General features: G+C 39.5%; 1 protein-coding gene across 1 annotated transcript in view; it reads left to right on the plus strand.

Moving 5' to 3' along the window:
* Nucleotides 1–20,886, plus strand: part of LOC139730887 (putative receptor-type tyrosine-protein phosphatase mosPTP-1) — a 269,592-nt gene that overhangs the window by 219,218 nt on the left and 29,488 nt on the right. Inside the window, exons 13-14 of the mRNA XM_071641763.1 lie at nucleotides 10,767–10,837; nucleotides 18,706–18,803. Coding sequence (XP_071497864.1) covers nucleotides 10,767–10,837; nucleotides 18,706–18,803 — 169 coding nt within the window. The remainder of the gene's footprint in view (nucleotides 1–10,766; nucleotides 10,838–18,705; nucleotides 18,804–20,886) is intronic.

Genomic DNA, 20,886 nt, shown 5'->3' on the forward strand with positions numbered 1-20,886 from the left:
GTACATCGGTTACCCAACAGCAAGGCTGTGAGAAGTGGCCAAATTTAGTTGAAGTTGTAGTGTAGAGTACTCTGAGCATGCAACCAGGTTTGCCATATCCTTTTTTTTTTAATCTTTGTGTTACTTGCTTTTTTTTTTAGCAGGAAATGGCAGAAGTTTTCATTTGTGTAAATTCAGGATATCACATGTCATTGAAAAAAAAACACAGCTTACTTTCTTCTTCATGGTTATTCTGCAGTTTGTAAAAAAAAATTGACAGAAATTATATATATTTTTGTTTTCAAAAAGGAAACTAACCATCCCACCAAGTCCTTGTTTTGTCTATTTTCTGTAGGATATGATATCATCTTATAATGCTAAAAATGTCTGGTGACATGAGTGACAAAAATATAGGTTTTTACCTTTTTAGCACATCAAGATGTATAATGTATATTTTGCCAGACATGTAATAAATCAAATGATCTTGTAAACTGTCATCCTTCTGTTGCTCCCCCTCTGAAAAATACAATTGATCAGTTTTTATTTTCTTCCCCCGCCCCCACCCCACCCCCACCCCACCCCCACCCCACCCCCCAAAGAAAGAAAGAAAAGAGCTTTTTCCCTGTATCTCCAGGGCTTGAAATCCGTGTCAGACTTGGATTTGGCTGATCAGTCTGGAATGAAGATCTCTTTTTAATCCCACTTAATCCTCTTGGTCGTAGTTATCCAATTTTTCAAAGGGGCATCCCTTAACCTATTGCACTCTGGGTAATACGTCAATATCTCACTTTGATCTCCAACTGCCTATACAAGATGATATGGGCAGACATTTCATTCCCCCCGGTAATCCCATGAAATGAATTTGTTGTTAGTCCTGCAGTTAACTGAAAATAGCACCCCAACAAAATCCCCAGGGTTGAGATTGAGTTGCAAATGGCAAATGAACACTCATTTGCACACGTAATGCACAGGTTCCTTTGATGTGAGAGTGGTTTTGTTGTTGTTTTGTGTGTTCTATTTTGTCTTAGGTTCCTTTAGGTTTTTTGCTATGTTTGTAAGTTGGTTTTAGTTTTTTTTTATGTTTTCTTTCACACTTCCCAAGTAGCTTTCAGTTTTTCAAGTCCCTGATAAATCTTCTGCCCAGCAAAGATAGTGTATATAAAAAGAGCTTTGAACTTTTCTTTTGTTTTTTGAAAAATACCGGGGAACTGGTAATTGTCATTCAGTTTGCCACTTTTAGGTAGGTGTTCCTGTATTGGTACTTGAAAGTCAGATAAACATGCCCATTTCTCTCTTTCTTCAAGGGCTGAATATGTAAAATGAAACTGCACTTTATGGGAAGCTGTCTAAATATTGTTCTTACAGTTTCATGTCGTTGCTTGTGTGTGTGCATCCTGGGGTTTGTGATATAGATAAACTTGCAATATAGGCCGCAGAGGTTGTGTAAGCTACCGACCTCCTTTGCCATTATTCCCAAGGCAGATTGTCACTAGGATTTTCCAAATATTTTGATGAGTACGTGTATCAATGCCAAAGTTTTATCATGTGAGTAGATGTTAGATCCTTGAAGCATTTGTTTACTCTAATTATTGTAGGTATTTGAACAATGGAGAAGCAAATGTATATATACTGGAAAAGTGAAATTTCACTTTATCAATTTTCCATGTTATGTTGATTTTAGGCAACTCTGTCTGCCTATTATTTTACATGATTGAGTGTATCTCCAAATGAACACTGTACATGCATATTCATTTTTTTTTCAATATAATCATCGTAACAGTTTTTAAATTAGTGTAAAATTCACAACAAAAATCTGCTCACACTATGAAAATATTTCCTGTACAGTATTTCCAGGAGCAGAGTAAATTTTGGGTGTGCATATACATGTAACTGAAATACTGGGGTGACTCAGCAGACAATGCAGATTTTTTTAATCAAAGATTTAATAATCTTTTCGCATTCTCTTCAGACATTTTTTTTTTCCAAGTTTACAGAAAACTGCATTTGTATATCCCTGACATTGCTCTCGGATTGTGGCCTGGACTGAAAAGGAATTTTGGTGGGGAAATAACCAGAAAAATTGACAATAGTAGACCAGAAATGTCACCAGCTTAGAGACCACAGTGATATGGGAAATCTGAAACCAGCATGATCTTTGTAGTTTGTCAGGTTTGAATTGATGTTGGCAATGGATGGAAGGCTGGCCCTTCACAGCTTCTGATTCCTTTCTTTCAAAACAGCATGATATCTTGCAGTTTTTGGGGATTTTTGTGGGTTTTTTCTTTTGGGTTTTTTTTTTGGTTTTTTTTAGCTCACCTGAGCCAAAGGCTCAAGTGAGCTATTGCGATCGCCCTTCGTCCGGCGTCCGTCGTGCGTCGTCCGTCGTGCGTCGTCCGTCGTCCGTCGTCCGTCGTCCGTCGTCCGTCGTCCGTCGTGCGTCGTCCGTCGTGCGTCGTGCGTAAACTTTTTACATTTTCATCTTCTTCTTGAAAACCCCAAGACCGATTTTCATCAAACTTGGCAGGTAGCATCCCTAGGGGGTTAGGAACTCAATTTGTTAAAATGGGCACCATGACCCACCCAGGGGGCCCCCAGGGGGGCCCAAACCCCCCAAAATTAAGGAATCTTTAAAAATCTTCTTCTCTAGAATCAGAAGTGATAGAGCTAAGTTAATACTATGAGTTAGTTCATTGATGACTGTAGTTTCAAGTTTGTTCATGGCAGAATCAGGGATGCCCCCCTTGGGACCCAGGGGAGGGGGGTGGGGAGGGGTTCTAATGGGGCCTAAATTGTACATTTTCATCTTCTTCTTGAGAACCCCATGACCCATTTTCACCAAACTTGGCAGGTAGCATCCCTAGGGGGTTAGGAACTCAATTTGTTAAAATGGGCACCATGCCCCACCCAGGGGGCCCCCAGGGGACCCCCAGGGGGCCCAAATCCCCCCAAATTAAGGAATCTTTAAAAATCTTCTTCTCTAGAACCAGAAGTGATGGAGCTAAGTTAATACTATGAGTTAGTACATTGATGACTGCAGTTTCAAGTTTGTTCATGGCAGAATCAGGGGTGCCCCCCTTGGGACCCAGGGGAGGGAGGTGAGGAGGGGTCCTAATGGGGCCTAAATTGTACATTTTTATCTTCTTTTTTAGAACCCCATGACCCATTTTCACCAAACTTGGCAGGTAGCATCCCTAAGGGGTTAGGATCTCAATTTGTTAAAATGGGCACCATGTCCCACCCAGGGGGCCCCCAGGGGGGCCCAAACCCCCAAATGAAGGAATCGTTAAAAATTTTCTCTAGAATCAGAAGTTATACAGCTAAGATAATACTATGAGTGAGTACATTAATGACTGTAGTTTCGAGTTTGTTCATAGGAGATCCAGGGGTGCCCCTCTTGGGGGCAGGGGTGGGGGGGGGGGGTGGTTAGGAAGGTCCAAATGGGGGCCTGAATTGTACATTTTCATCTCCTTCCTGAAAACCTCATGATGGATTTTCGTCAAACTTGGCAGGTAGCATCCTTAGGGGGTCAGGATCTCAATTTATCAAAATGGGCACCATGCCCCACCCAGAGGGCCCCAGGGGGCCCCCAATTCCCCAAATTAAGGAATCTTTAAAAATTTGGGCCCTTATTGTACATTTTCATCTTCTACTTCAGAATGCCTGGTCAAATTTTGGTAGAGCTGTGAATAATTTAGATTAGTGACTGCGTGAAAGGTGAACTTGCGATACTCAGGTGAGCGCTAGACCCGCGGGTCTCTTGTTTTTTTTTTTTTTGGGGGGGGGGTGGGGGTTCACATTAAAAAAAAAAACAACCCAACTAGAAAATACCACAGTCCTTGACCACATTAGTTACGTTCACGTTCTAGGTTGATAACTTAACTGTCAATGATTACAAATAGCTACACTTGTGAATTCACGACACAGGTTTTGCACGTGCTCATAACCTTGTAGATACAACTTACGAGCGGGATGATTGTGCCAGAAGTGAAGAGTCTTTGCTATAACCTTATGCCCATACAAAATAGTGCCGCTGGAGGTTGACCCGGAAGCAAACGAGAAGCGAGTTGACACTAACTCACAAGCTTGTTGATTATTGTGCCCACATGGAGCGAAACTACTAGTGGGGACCCCCTGTGGCTTATGGATAGAGCGTAAACCCTAAGATATCTTATTGTTCTAATCATCAACTAAACTTTAAGATTGCTTTCATACTTTCAAGTGCGTCCACACAGCGCTAAACTACAAGCTAATCATCGAGAGTTAAGTTTTCAACCTAAACTGAAAGTTTAGGAACAGTGTGTTATCGTTATTATTTATTGTTATTATTATTACTCAGAATCTTGGGTTTGGTCACTAATTTGCTCATGGCATGTTATTTATTTTTTCTCTCTCAATGTGCCTTCATGATCAGGGGCCCGTTTCATAAAACTTGTCATCAGTGACAACTGCCACATTTCTATGACAAATTTGCTCTCAGCCAATCAGATGCAAGGATTTCAGTAGCTTTTCACATCTATGACAACTTGTCACTGATGACAAGTTTTATGAATCGGGCCCTGTGAGTGTGACTTGGACTGCATCATTGAGTTAACATTCTGTGACCCAATCTCAAAACATTAATGATGACATTTTCTTTTACGAGATGTTAACTTGATATTGTCTGTCCAGTTGCTAATTGTGAAAGGACATGTAGTATTCTTTTTTCTTGTACAGCACTTTGTAATTGGATATTTTTAAATTCTCTTCATGAAAGCACATTGTATGGCACAAAACCTATATGTCAACAGACATAAAGTGATGTTGCATTTTCTTGCTGCTTTATAGGAACCGCTTCAACTCTTGCAGCTATCATTACCTCATCCACAGCAGTTTTTATTTTTCATTTGTTTAAGTGGCATTTCAATTTTCAATCAAGTCAATTTTGCTTCTTTATTACAATGTCTGTTTGATTATTTGTTTATTTGTCTTGGAGATCCCCATAATTCATGGTGTTTTAAAGTTTTGCTGTCATGCACAAGTTTGTTCAATCTGAGAACACCGCGGTAAAATGACAGAGGTTCCGAGATTCTTAATGAAACAGAAGACCCTATCCTGCATTCAGAGTTTGATTCTTCGAGAGTATATTCCTCCCTGGATGAGATGTACTATTGTATACCCATAAGGTTCCCTCATGACCCAGAATAAGTAAGAAATCAGTACCTGGTAATAGTGGGGTAATAGTGATGGTCTGGTACATATTGTAGGAAGAGAAGCAACAATACTGAGATGGCTACCCTGGACAAACGAGACTCTATTATTAGTTATTTTATTACGTACATTTTTTGATCGACAACACCTCTTCTTCCTTGAAGCTATTCTTAATCTTACACGTTTTTCTCCCCATCACACCCCAACCCCAACTAGATTCGTCAGAGGCATGGTTGTGTGAGATCACACTTCTATCGTGGGAAACTTGTACCATGTTACACCACAGCTGATTTAACCCGTCGGCTGTGGTGTTCAGCAGTTGCCACAGACTTGGATACGTGGACTACCTGGTTCCTGACACTAAATGAGTTAAATGTCTCGTGCGTGCTTGTGAAATGACAGCTTTTCCGTGACCTCTAGTGGCCTGTCCTTTTTTTGATAGGCAAAACCTGAGAGAGTATTTTTGTGTCACTATAAACTTTGTTGGGGACTCACTGTTTATCAGAGGGGCTTGATTTTTTTTTTTTGTCTTTGTTGTTCTCCTGACAATGTGTCAACAGATTTCACTGCCACTTGTTTATTCTTAGCAGAGCACCTGGCTGTGACGAAGGAAACAGCAAAATTTGCGGACTGTCATTCAGCAGCCTATATTTATCCCTTTAAATGTTTGTGGAGATGTCCATGCTGCGTACTGACAATTTATAACCTGATGAAACAAAATATGTTACATATCATGAGTGTTGGCAGCCACAGTAAAACAAAAGCGAGTTGATCCGTTGTCCACCTTATTAGGTGGTCGATATGAGGTAATGCGTGGGACGATTTTCAGTAGAAGCAGAACGGATAATGAAATTTGCAGTGTGTCAAAAAGTCAAAAAGAGATTCCGTACATTATTCAATTGATCATCACAGCAACCTGACCTTTGACCTTATACACAAGTTCCTCCATGGTTTACCACATTTTGCAAGATCCCTTGCTTTGCCTCTTATCACTGCATACTATATGAGCCGAATATTTTGCAAGGTTTTTATTTTCGTGAAATTTTGCGAGTCCAGTGCTATTTGCGAAATTAAAGACCCACAAAAATAAAGACCCTGATCTCAATGTGAATGTGATGCACACATACATTTCTCCGTTCAGTACAATATGCCATGATCGCAAATTTAACCACAGGAAGTTCTGATTCACAAAAATTTAAACTCGCCAAATATATGGCATATACAGTATCTGGTTCCTCAAAGGAAATGGTTCAAGTTGTAAAAAAATCAAAGTGATGTAGGTGACACAAATTTGTGGTAATATGAGGTAATAGGAGGCATCAAGTAGAAACACATACAATGTTTTTATTTTGTGGATTGCACACAACATAGATTGCAAGTTCCTATCCAGTGTTGAGTCAGTCATAAAGGTTGTATAAAGCAAACTTATTAATCCATCAAGTCCTTGGATGATTTTCAGCAGCAGAAAGTATCACCTTGTCTTTACTAAATTGGCAACTCTGAATTTTAGTACATATCTTATATCGAAGAACAGTGAGATGGAATTGGATATAAAGGTCATTAAATTAAACTGTACAAAAGTCAAAGAGAAAGAAAAAAATTGCCAATTTGAGACAGAAAGTTTATCTTTAATCAGTTTCAAGGATCAGTTACAAACCTAGCAGACTAGAGGCTTTGGATAATTCTACAACTGAAATAAAAAATGGTAAATGACCAAAGCAGGGCTCAAATGAAGTGTAAGCTTGTATTGTAACTAATGAATAATGATTAAAAATAAGTATTATAAAAAAAAATGATTAAAAAAGAAAAGATGCAGTACCAAACCACAGAACTGTATGTTGGGGGAATTCATTGTTACATCATGTACAAGGGATGCACCTTGTGGAATGGTTGTGTGTCATGTCCACATAATGCCTCCACGTCCATTCCTTTCTTTTTCTTTTTCTATTTCTTTTTTGCTGCAATTGCAAAATTTCAGTGATTGCATGTGCCAAGACAACATCTTCAATCACTGCATGGATTCTAGTTGTTGCTGTTGTGTCTGGTCATCACAATGAAAACAACAATAACAACAACACTTTGTGTTGCCTCAATTTACGTCCCATTGAGCTTTGTGGGCACATTTCCGTGTTTCTATGGCCAATTGTAGTGGTTTATGGAGACAATAGATTTGACATAATCACATACTTTGGCGTCCTCTTACATTAAAAATGAATGCAATGGCACTGCATGGTCAGAGAATCCCCCATTGAAAGTGCAATGATAAATTTATGTTTCCCGCCAAAGTTAATTCGTCGTAACTGAGTCTTCGTAATAATCACGCAACATCCTGTGATAAGAGCCCATATTGATTATTGTTTCAGGATAAGGAGAGCCTTGATAGAAGTGGTTTCCTATCACTCCATCTGGACTGTATGGAGTATGGAATTTGACACTTAAGAGAATTTAAGGATTTGGAAATCTGAAGTGGTAGTATTTACCACTTGGCATACAGAATGATGACTTGATATAGGATGACAATCTTGCTAAATGGGCGATGCCATCTGTGAGATGACTGAGCTCAGGAAAGGCTATATCAGTCTTGCTCCATTCTATAGTCCCATTTACACACACCTGAAATCAAACTGTTTTCAAAAACTGATTTTTGCAAGATGGTGCGAAAACCGTTAATTCGTGTTTTTGGAAAAAACACATGAATTATGTGCTCAACAGCATGATTACAAAAAAAAAAAGAAAAAAAAGAAAGGTCTATCTTGATTTGTGTTTGTTCTCCTTTATGATATAAAGTAATTTGTCTCACACAGTGTGTGTGAACAGCAGGCAAAAAACCAGAACAAAACAAAACAAAACAAAACCGAAGTCAAGTTTGTTTTTTTTAATCTCATGTTGAAACTCGCCATAGTATGGTTACACATGAGGGTCTCCGGGGGGTTATGCTCTGGTCACAGTCAACACTCTGCGTGTCACATTCATTACCCGTCCATAGGATAGTATGTAAATATTGTGCAAGTTTGATTCATTGGTACAGAATGTGTTAAGACATGCACAGTTTGGAGATTTAAAGTGCTTTACTTGCAGCAGAATTACTTTAGATGGCAAATCATATCAGATTCTGCTGTGCGATTAGATAATCAAATAACTCTCGAGTGTGAATGGGCCTTTTTACTCTTGCTGACACTTACTCACCCACACACAAACACACATGCACACACACACACATTTTAGGAAATGCCCCTCTGATCTCCCCATTCATATACCTCATTTCCTTGCTTTCTTCCTCCGTTCTAACCCTTTTCGAATTATGCACAAGTTTTTTTTTTTTTTTTTTTTTTTTTTCAGTTGACATTTCCTACATCTGTGGGAATTCTTTAATTGGTATTTGGGAATTTGGTGTATGGGAAGTTCATGCTGCTGGCATCCTGTGAATTTGTTACGTCTGCGGATATTCGTGCACACTCTAGCAACGGCAACAACAACAAAATTGATAGTGGAAGTTAATCAAACTTTCAAAATGGCACAGGTTCATGGTTGGCAGGATTTTATCTAATCATTTTCTATGTTAGGCAATGGAAATATGTGTTAAGAGAAACTGGCCAAAAATTGGTTTGACTGACCAGTCACTTGAATTTCTTTGTATTCTCAGCCTCAATGGCTTCTTTAAGTCAATAAATTTGTTAGAGACCACTCGTAGGCTTACTTTTAAAGTGTTGACATTCATATAGGATATGCAGGGGGTATCGATAATGCATAGAAAATTCCTTGGTTCAAATGTTGATAAGAAAGTGGAGATTTTGGCGGTCAAAACTTTTCTTGCATACATAAACTGTGTAATCTTCCCTCCAAAAGATCACATGATCAAACACATCAGAAATGTGCATGATTCACCCAAATTCAGCCAAAGGATAATGACATGCAGTAATTACACTTGGCACATTCCCTGTTATCTTCATGTTGTTTATAGCCGTGATATAGAAACTAAAATGTACGATGCCTACGATGTGTAGTGCGTGACGCTTGCATTCTTTTCTAATATGTCAGCATTTATATCAAACATCACAATGTGGCATTTTTTTTCTTGTGTTCTTATAGGTACAATGATGTTTAGTGCATGGAGAAAGAATGTGTGTGTAAGAACACAAAATGCTCGAATGTGCGTTTTTTGGCATAATCTAGTGGTAGAAGGCATTGTCTATCTTGTGACAATTTTAGACCGAAATTTGGTGTGATTTCAAAGAAAAAGTGGCTTTGCTGGTTTGCAAATGATGATTAATCATGCGTAACGTGAAACATCAAATGCATTTTTCCTTAAAGTAACTTCGGCACTCTCTGTAGTGTAGAGAACTTGACTGGTTCAATTTACAATATCTCATGATTTAACAAACACTAGTATTCACTATCACTCTCAGAGATATTGGAAAGTAAAAGTCTTCCCAAGTTAGTATTTTTAAAGCATATTTGATACTTGTTTCTTTCTCGACTCAAATTACAATATCCTTCCTTTTTTTCTTCTTTTTAATGAGAAGTTGGAGGATGTGTTTAAAACCAGGGAAATTTACCTTGAATGCACATGTGGCTTCATTGAATGAAGAAATATTAGTAATACATGTATATTACTGCTCTACTGTGACATCACAAATTGTTGTAGTTGTTGTTGTTCCTCAAACTTCACTGATGTGCAGTACTGGTATGTTTGCATTCCCTGAAGTTACATATATTATTTTTGGGAAAAATGATCAGTCATTTCTCCCAATCAGTGTATGAGTGATCGTTAACTGTGCACATTAGAATTGGCAACTCAAACCTCTCACCAGAAGAAGGATGTACAAATAACACCACCTTTGTTTCTGTAAAGATGGACATCAGAACTAAATCAAACGCAATGCAGTTTCTAGAAGAATGTACAATGTACACCACCATTGTTTCTGTAAAGATTGACATCAGAACTAAATCAAATGCAATGCAGTTTCTTGTGAAAGAATAAATCAGATGAGGGAGATTAAAAAAAGAATATCCTCAGGAAGAGAATGTGGGAATAGCATAACAGGAAAGAAAGTGCACAAGGTCTTCCAGGGTTAAAACGAAGGGAAGTTGCTATGTAAACTGAGGTATATATACATGTACAGCTTGATATTTTGGATTCTTTGCCACTTTCATTCTCCCAACACAATCACCTGTGACTCCCTGACATACACACGCACAAGGATATGCAAGGAACTCGTCAAATTCAAATTTCAGTCGTGATATCTGGCGATCAAGTTTTGACTCCGTTTTTTTTTTTGTGTTCTTTTTCCTCAGTTTTGGATGTTGCACCTCTAATACATGCATATTGTGATCGTAGCACATATACTGGTGATATCGTGTGATTGCAGTTACCAGACGACAGTCTTGATTCTGCCTCTAGTTGATAGTAAGGATGACCTCTCATCTCAAACACTGGAACTTCAGATAGTGATAAATTTTTATGCCTTCTTTTTATCTAGCACTTTTGATGATAAGTTTGTTTTCTTCTTTGCAGTCTCTCACTCGCTAATGGAATAGCCATGGAGTTAATATAGCTGTTTCTTTTCTTGTCTCTTTTGTGTGTCTCCCTCTCTGTCCAGGATGCGAAAGAAGGACCGGATGACTTTTGTCAAGAATGGCAACGGAACCCTGCCCACCTTCTGCAGGCCAGGTATGTTGCTCCCACTATCAATTGATAACAGTAATAGTAGTAGGAGTAATGATGATGATGATTATAGTGATGTTTCATAGTTAAAATCATACATATTAATTTCATCTCATACACATTGTCATCATCATAATCATTTATCATCATTGTCATCGTCTTATCATCGTCATCATCATCATCATCATCATCATCGTCACCATCATCATCATCATTATCGTCATTGTCATCATTATTGTTATCAAAACCACCATCACCATCATAATCTATTTTGTTAAAATGCTGCTTCTAAGATTTTAAGTGCAAAAACTGTCTGTTCTGGATCGATTTATTCTCCTACCCCAACCTTCAACCCTAAAATATGACTTGATTTCTCTTCCCAACCACTACTACCCCCCCCCCCAAAAAAAAAAAACCTTTCCAGAACCCCAAGCTCCAATGTAAATGACTATTCATTTCTGCCACCTGTTCAGAATCATAGGGCTTTGTCCTGTCACACCCAGAAGAAAGCATCATTGGCACGTTGTTGACGGAGAAACAAAACCATGTGTCCTTTGTATTCAGAGCATGTTCAAACACAAACATTCTCAACCAGATAACAAAAATTGTAAGACTTCGTCTGGCACACACTGTATTGGCAAGATGTATTAGCAAAAACAAGCATTTGTTTTTATTGTGTTTTGAACAACACAAAACTTATCAACTATTTCTCTTTTTTTTACACCATCATAAGCCTTTGTCTTGTTGCACAGTTCCAAAGATTGGGTTATTGGCAAGATGTAAGAGCAGAAACATAAAGTTTCTTTGCTTTGTGTTCTGAGCAAAAAAATTGGCAATGGCCATGTTTGTTGTTTCTCTGGTCTCATTGTCACAGTGTGGGCTGCAGCTTGCCAGAAAATTGGAACATGTCATCTTGTGATCTTCAACAAATAGTACCCTAGTGGGTGGGGGGAAGGGAATGGGATTGGGGTAGGGGTGGGGGGGGGGGGGGAGGGGATGGTGAGAGGAGTGAGGATGGGGATGTCCCTAACCAGAGAGACTTATTACAGAAATAATTATCCATTCAACAGATATATTGCAACATCTGTCCCAAAAGAACGTATTGCACATTAAGTCTTTGCATTCATGGATTGAAATGTTGTTAAAGTATGTGTATAAGTATACACATTTGTACAACGGTTGTACTTTGAACAAGGCCAACTTAACCTACCAATAAAATCAAAGCTGTGACGACATGACTTTGCCCTAGTGTTGTTGTTGTTTTTTTTTGGGGGGGGGGGGGGTTGGGGTGGGATATACAATACTTTTCATTGTATCTTGAATTCAGAGCTGCAAAGTGTCCCTTGTGCTGCTGGAGGCTCCCTGTGAACTTGCAGGCATATTTTCTTGTCTGATAAACAAATATCTAAAAGCAAGCCTGAATTGACAATGACTTTGTCATGAAACAGCCATGTATCTCCCGTATTGTTTTTTGGAACTTTCCGGAGTTATAAGTGTGTGGATGTTGGCAGCCCTTCTCGTTAGTGAATATTACCTGATGTTCGGACATTATCCAGAACTTCTCGGTGCTATTTCTAGATTTTATGTTATTTTGAGTTCGTGAATATCATCTGTCATATGATAAGTGAGTTCCGCTATGAACACAAGGGTGCTTGGTACTGTCTGATTAATCCTTTGTTTAACTAAATGTAGAACACAAAGAGAAACAGGTCATTCCTGGAATGGGGAAAAGTAAAGGCTTCTGTGGTGCTTTAGACTAAATTTTTTTGCTAGTCATTCCACCATGAAGTAGTTCTGGCAGGTTGCTGCAGACAACATTACTTGCCCCACAAGGCTATTGTGTTTCACTCAGTCCCAGCCATAAGGTTCTGTGTTGGGTCTGTCACCTCTACAAGCAGTCTCATCCTGCAGGGTTCTTCCTGCCCTGTGATGATGATTCATGAAACCACATCCCCCCAAGAGGACAAGCAATTTGGTCCCCACTTTTTCCCCTCATTTTCCTTTCAAGTTTCCCCCTCTGCCTTTTCTCTCTTTACCCCTGTCAGCACATCCAGACAGTACACACCCAAACACACACACACTCGCACACATGCACATGATATATCTTCTTCTTCATCATCATCATCATCATCATCATCATCATCATCATCATCACCATCATCATCATCATCATCATTGTCATTATCAGTGGCGAATCCAGAGGGGGGTGCAACCGGCGCACGCCCCCCCTTTATTTTTCGTTAAAAACAAAAGAAATAAAAAGAAAAAAATGAAATGAAACCCGGAAGTGGCACCAGAAATATTAGTTGCGCCCCCCCCTTTACAGAATTCCTGGATCTGCCCCTGATTATCATCATCATTGTCATCATCATTATTATCATCATCATCATCATTATCATCATCCTCTTCATCATCATCATGTTGTCATCATCATCATCATCTTGTCATCATCATCATCATCATCATCATCATCATCATCATCATCATCATCTTCTTGTCATCATCATCATCATCATCATCATCATCATCATCATCATCATCATCATCATCATCATCATCATTATCCTACTTGATCATCAACTGCGTGATAACCATATTTATGTTCTTTCACATGATTCTTTTAAACTTTTTATACTTATATTCCCTTGGCTGGATTTGTCTTCTTTCTGGAGTTAGTCACATATGTGGCTGCTTTCTCTCATGAATGCTTGCTACATGTACTCCTATGCATGTTTCATTTTATTCATGCTAGTGTTTTTTGTTCTTTCTGCTCAGACTTTGTCAGGAAGAATATTTTCTTGTATTCCCATTTGTCGACCACATCACCTCTATCTTAATCTGCTTCTATTTATCTATTTCTGTATATGTATATATTTTATGTCTGTTTCTATCTACCACTTAATGTCTAGTTATTGATCTATACATGTATCTATCCCATTTATCTCCCTTCCAAATTCATCTGTAAATCTGTATTCTATTTGTGTTTTTATCTGTTATTGTCTCTGTTTATTTTTTGTATATCTCTTCAGTAATAATGTGATTTTTCCTACCTTGCTGACTCATGGTATAGTACACACATTACTGACTGTTGTCTGGGAATGGTTGCTGGACAATTTCCCTTGAAACTCTCTGAGAGATCCCCTTCGAAGCTCCTCTCAGCTTTGCGTAAATTAAGACAAAGTTGTTTATAGACGGGTCTTTTCCTTGGTGCAGGGGAAACGCCGATTCCATACTGAATCATGGAGTTTCAAGGTTTCCATACTGAATATATATAATGTAGTATATACTTCAAAAATACCTGCTGGCAATTGTTCCGTCCCACTAATTTATTTCCTTCATTAGTCATCAGATTATGGCTTCTTTGGGACCCTCATGAAAATTACTCATTCACAACCTGGGATAAAAAGTGGAAGCATGTCAATTCTGTCGGGGGAATAAAACACTGTGATCACGACCATGTTGCATAGAACCATGGTAATGTTACAATTAATGGTAGTCATCATTAATTTCTTGGCTTTGATTGGCTATTGAAAAGTGTTGCTATGGTAGTTACCATTGGTTTGCCGAGTTACCTAAAGTATAAAGTTACCTTTGTTTTGTGCAACAAGGCCCAGAAGTTACCTTGTTGTTGGTTTTTTTAAAGAAAACTTCATAAGAAGTAAAGTTTGTCATTTTGTGAGAATTTTTTATGACAGTAATATGCCCCTTATTATGTGCAAGTGATACTTAGCTGAACAGCAGTAGTCTCATGCAACTGTTGTTGTCTACCAATCTGATATACAGTACAATGTATATGTGCCTCAAGATACCAATAATAACATGTCATGTAGTGTAGCCCAAAGTATTGGGAGATGGAGCAAAATGAGGGATTTCCTTGAGTTTGCTCCGAGTACTGTGAAGTGCTAGGCGATGTTGTGGGCCCTAAAAGAGGAGGTCCTTGAGGTAGACTCAACAAGCCTAGAGTGCTTCCCTCATTGAATGAGATTTATGACCGATGATGTACCTCTCTACCCAGGTGTATATAAATAGGTGCCTGGCAGTGCTTAAAGGGGACTTTAGCCCAAATATGTGGATTCAATGAACAGAGCAATATTAGTAGAACATGACTGTACTGCATGAGGAAAATTTGACAGTCCATTCCAAAGCTGATGAATTTTTACAGTGTTGGTGCTGCCATCACTGGAGTGGAAGACCACAACTGTTTGTGCCGTGATAGCAGTAGAACAGTATAATTGCTGGGATAGCTAATAATTGTGGCAAGGGTCTTTCTTAAAGCACAGTGCTAATACTGAAGAGGACTGCCCTGGGTAAAAAAGACTATGTTATTTCATAATCTCAACATCTTCCAATATTGCCACGCTGAGTCCCAAATTGGACGTGTGCTACGAGACATGACAATCACATTTCACAACTAGTCAAGAGCTGTGTATGATGATATATCTCTGTGAGGCATCACGCAAATTGATGCAGCAATGAAATAATAGTCTCGAAAGCAATCCTTCATTTTATCTCATCTAAACCATGCGTGCGCGCACAACAATGGTCTTTGGTTTCGCCTTTCGGGGAGGTAAAGTTCTGCAACATACAATTGCAGCATAATGTTCTGAAGGTCTCTTGAAACCGTTCTGACTGAAAGCTGTCATCATTCAATGTCTATATGAATGTCCTCCCTCCCCCCCCCCCATCCCTCTATCTCCTCTATCCTCCCCACCCCCCTTCCCAGCCTTCTGTGATCCTATACAATTGGGGAGGATGCTGCCTTCAACATGATATGGTTAGCATGATGATTGAAGAAGACTCAAAAAGTGTTCTCATCTTTTCATCACCCCTAATTTAACCCCTCACCCCTCAATCCCCCCTCCCCTACCCCATTCCTCCTAGGAAGACATGGCAAAGAAAGAGCCATCCATGAAGGACTGATTGATATCATGTGACAGTATCTTTTATGGTCCCTGACTCATGTTTCAGCCTCCATTGTCCCAATGTTCATGCTCCTACCTAAATGTTTAGCCAGGAAAGGATGCCCTGGTGAAAATATGTGCGATGTGATGATGTCAAGAAAGTTGACTAACTGACGTCGTCGGCTGTCGGTGCTCTTTAGGCCACCGTTGAAAGATCCCTACAAATTTCACTTTCCATCACTATGCCAAGAATGGCTGCATACAAGCAACATGAGAAATCTGTTTTTGTTTATGTTTTAGATTAAAGATTTGTAAATATGATAAGTAAGTCTGTACCTGGAATCTTTGCCTTGATAAGTGGATGTTGACTTGGTAGGGTTTTTAATCTGTTGAGGATGGGCTAATTTTGCTGTAACATGCATTTCCCATAGATACCTGCCCGAGTATTCTCGGGACTCGTCCTCAACAGGTAATTCTACAGTAAGCACAGTGTTACACAACTTAAGTTTTTTAAAGATTCTGGCCGAACTACATTGTGCTTCCAGTCCAAATTTATGTAGTTCTGCCATGATAGCTACAGCTTGACCCCTCACTGTGTACTTACATCGATTTAGTTGTCTGTATGTTTGTCTGTCACATTCACCTTAAGAATAACTTAAGAAAGATTCACCAACCTAACCTCTGCCCCCATGCAATAGAAAAGTAACATAAAGGTCAATATAGATATTTTTCTCTCTTTTTTTTTGGGGGGGGGGGAGGGGTTGATGGGGTTAGGGATTAGATGGTACGCTGTAGCTTATGGTTATGTAGGGGCTTGTATTCTAGAAACCTGTTGTATACAGTCCCCTTATAAATTCTGTTGTATTCCATAACACATTGTGCTTCTGTAAAAGGGAATATTTTCATGCGAGTAATTTGTTACACTCTGCTGAGTAACATGAATTTCATGTGTTTTTAATTCCCCAGAATCAAGACATCACATGGTGGTACAATGTACATATAGCAAGCAAAACCACAAAAATTTCCACTTCTACTGCACTTTCAATTTCACACGTGTGTGTTTGTGTGTGTGTGTGTTTTTTTTTCTTGTTTCTGTATGACCGTAGTAAAGCCTGCATATCATCATTTCTAGCCATACAGCTAATGCATGCAGAGGCCCAAATATTGAAGAAGAAATTGATCAGCAGTTCCTACCCAGAAAGGGAAGTTGTTGCCATTGTTTATGGGCCAGTGGTATTCCGATACCACATGAGAACACATCTTGCACTTCCTGTCAAATTAAAGTGCCCCATTATCATCACAAAAGATGAGTGTTGATTAGGTCGAATGATGGCTATTACCGGTAGAACTTGGTCAAGGCATATCTCAGTTTCATTTTTGTTGTAATGTACTGTGTATTTTTTCGTTTTTATTATACACTCACCCAGTGCCATACATGGTATGAATGTCTGGCCTCTTGATTCAACTACACACATGTAGGTTTAGCTGTTCAGGATGTATCAAAAGTGATAATTATGCTCTTACTTTCGAGTGTTGGAAGAACTACATCTTGTGGGTATAACCTTAAATTCCATTGGGACAGCAGATGAAAAACTTGAGTGGGTTTGGGACGAGTGTTGTTCCATAACGAGTGAAAGAGAATGTTCAAAAGTTGGTCACTTGATCTATATCTCAAAGCAAAATGGCAGTGAAGGGTTAGGCTTGAAATTATTGCAGGATTTATTGGAAAAATTTAGTACTTGACCTTGGAAAAAAGCGCTATACTCAACCTTAGTCTTCTTCTTCTCCCCCCCCCCCCCCCCATATAATTGTAACAACTAGAAAAGCACTTGAAGAGCACAGACCTCCACCAAGCAACTCATCCCACCCATACATGCATGCTAAAAATCTCCCATTTCCCAATATGGAAACCTTGTGCTGATGTCATCAGCTTAACAAGTCCTGCTGCTTTGTGCTGCCTTGAACAGAACATGGGCTTTAGTGAGCGCATGCAAGCCTCAAATACATGCAGCTTGAACTCCCAATTTCATTGGCCCAAGAGGTCAAAAGATCAAAAATTCATAAAAATTCCCAGATGACTACCAAAACTTAATCATCTGTTCCTTGTGTCATTATCAACTTTTCCTGCAAGTTTCGTCCAAATCTGTTTGCAACTTTTTTGGTTATTTTGCACACGGACAAACAAATAAACACTGATGAAAACATAACATCATCTGTCCTTGGCAAAGATAATGAAGATAGTGATGACATAGCCTTACCTATCCAGGGTAGCCTCTTCAGTGTTCTTATAGCATTGTTCCCCCAGAGGGCCCTGCCATTATCATTACAACATAGCCTTACCTGTCCAGGGTAGCCTCTTCGGTGTTAATACTGCTCTAGCAAAAGGCCCTGCCATTATTATTACTCCAGCGTTGCCAGGTACCAGATTTTATGCCTGGATAAAGGAGGACATCATGGGTAAAAACATCTCCTCCAAGAACCTTTGCACAATGTAGGATTTGAATTTAGGACCTCCTGTGAAAGTCAAGAGTCCCATTCACTGTGCAACAGTGCATCTCTTTCCCTCTCTGTGTCCATATTAAAGATGATATTAATAAGGTTTTATTTATCCCGGGTAGCCTCTTCAGTGTTGCCACTGCTCTACTAGAGGGCCCTGCCATTATTATTACCCTAGCATTGCCAGGTACCCATTTATACACCTGGGTCAAGAGGGACATGGTGGGTGAAAACATCTTGTCCATGATGTATGTGTAAGCAATGGGCGGGAATCAAACGCGGGTCCTCCAATTAGGAGTCAGGAGTCTTATCCACTATGCCATAGTGCCCCCAAGATGAATACAGCATGATAAAGGAAAAGATTTGTACAAGATTTCTGACGTTATCAAGTAGCGTCCCAAGTTTGGAAAGATGAAAACTTTCACCACTCTTTTATTTTCTTTCTGTGGTATTGTTTTTCTTCCCTCGTGACCTCAGATGACCTGGAGGAGCCGGCTATTCACATCAGCAAGTTTGAGAGTCACGTGATCGCCAACCACGCCAACAGCGATGGTGGATTTGCAGCTGAATATGAGGTTAGTCCATCTTGCGAGTAGTGTCATTTCATGCAAAGCTGGTGTCCTTCATCCACGAGTTATTAAAGGCAGAACCATATTTTAGAGAGGTGTAAATACAAAGAGAAAACAGAGCGTGAGAAGGATTTCCTCTGATGAGATGCCATTTCCATTAGCAACATGAAACTTTAATGTCTTAAAGAGATTACCCAATTAGCTACAGTAAAGGACACCGGCATAGTTTATAGCTATGTTCACATGGTAACCTTGCCATGGCAACTGCTTGACAAAATGCCCTGCATCGACTTCAATAAGCGCTGATTATTCAGTGTGTTAGTAGTAGCCACGATGAAAAATCATGGGCACACGTACTTGAGTTGAATTCATTAATTAAATTGAACACCTTGCCATTGTTGGTAGGTGACATTGTTACCTTTTAACTACAAGCTTGTTTACATCATGCTTGTCATCAATGATAAGTTTTTATCAGTGAGTACCACAGGATAATAAAGTGCGGAAGTGTGGTGTGCCGCATGCAATAACCAATGTTTCAAGCGTTGTGAGCATTTGCCCAAAATGTTAAAGTGGAGCTGCTGCCAGTGGCAATAAGTAGCAGCATGCACTCGAAATATACAAAACGGAACAGTTCAAAGTGTTCTTTTTTGTCAGAAGTTGTTCAGCTGTCAGGGGGATTGAGCTTAACTAAAAACTTTAATATTGAAAACTTCATGCACTCGGGCCTGCCACGTGCAATGCTCAACAGGGGAGGGGGATACTCTTATCATCGAGCTGTCCTTAACCACAAGAAATCTTGCGGTAAGGAATGTCCAGGATTACTTGAAGTTCAGTAATTATGAAAGCATTCACACTGTCCCTAACTTCAAGTTGAAGTCACTTGGTGCTCCACTATCATCAAAATTTAAAAGCTAAATTCAAATTAAATTTGAAACTAATTTAGCTCAGTGTGAACTAGGCTTGTGAGAGATCAGCTTGAATTGAACAGGTTGATCAGATGATCCAGGCAACCTACGAATAAATGGCTGCCCTCTATTGCCTGTACTCACAATTTCCAAAAACTTTTACCTGTTGATGGCATTTTTAGCATCAGAATATGATGTGTTAGATATTGGATCATAATCCTGCCTGTGTTTGCCAAGAGTCGTGAAAATATGGGATGAATTTGCTCAGATTTTATGTTGAGAACTTGTGGTGTAAATCTTCTAGTGGGCTCAAGATAAAGTACAAACCTTGACATGTAAATAGCACCTTCAGAGACTATTGATTCTGGAATAAAGATGCTATTTTTGCATCTATAAAATCTTTTTGATACCCCTTCCCCCAAATTGTAGTGATGACAACATCTTACGCAAAGTTTTTCATCCGTGCTTGCGTCATGTGATAAAGTCCTGATAAGATACGGCATACCCTGCCTTGTTTTCATCCACCATGTGGCATGGGAGGTCAAACCTTGCACTTCATGCCCTTTTCTGGCAGTGGAGACAGAAGAAAACCTCACTCCTCTTTCGTCAATTTATTGACACAAAAAAATCTTTTGAAGGCTTTTTATTTTTCACAAGCTTTGACAGGCCACAGGGTGTTGTCTCGCGCCGTCCACGGGATGTTAGACTGATGTCGCTTGGCAGGTGACACATCCTCACAATTCCAAAACCAGGTGGCCTCCATTTGTTCACATGACCCAAGTTTCTCCTCGTCCCGACTGCCAGTACGCGTGTGCTCCCAACAGCCGTAGAACTAATCTTCCTTTCGTCGGGTCACTCTCGGTCCATTTCCGAAATTTACCTTGATGATGCCTGTTGCACACTTTGATTTACTTGCTCCGATGGCTGCTATTTCTTGTGACTTGTGTTCCTGGATGGCGCGGTGACATTTCTTCCATGTTTGAGATTATCTTCGTGACACTGAGTAAGGTCCAGTGGGGAGATTAACGCGCAGAGAGATTGAATTTCCATTCTCTTTATCCACTCATTCCTCGCCCTACCAACTAAGGCTATGGACAGTTCATGTATGTCAAAAGCATTCACCTGCAAAGATATAATTATGTATAATGTATAATGTGATACATTGTACCTCCACGAAAATATTA

Source organism: Diadema antillarum, unplaced genomic scaffold (assembly GCF_040938485.1).
Source record: "Diadema antillarum isolate AM-2024a unplaced genomic scaffold, OU_Dant_1.0 seq00000341_RagTag, whole genome shotgun sequence".
Lineage (NCBI taxonomy): Eukaryota > Metazoa > Echinodermata > Echinoidea > Diadematoida > Diadematidae > Diadema > Diadema antillarum.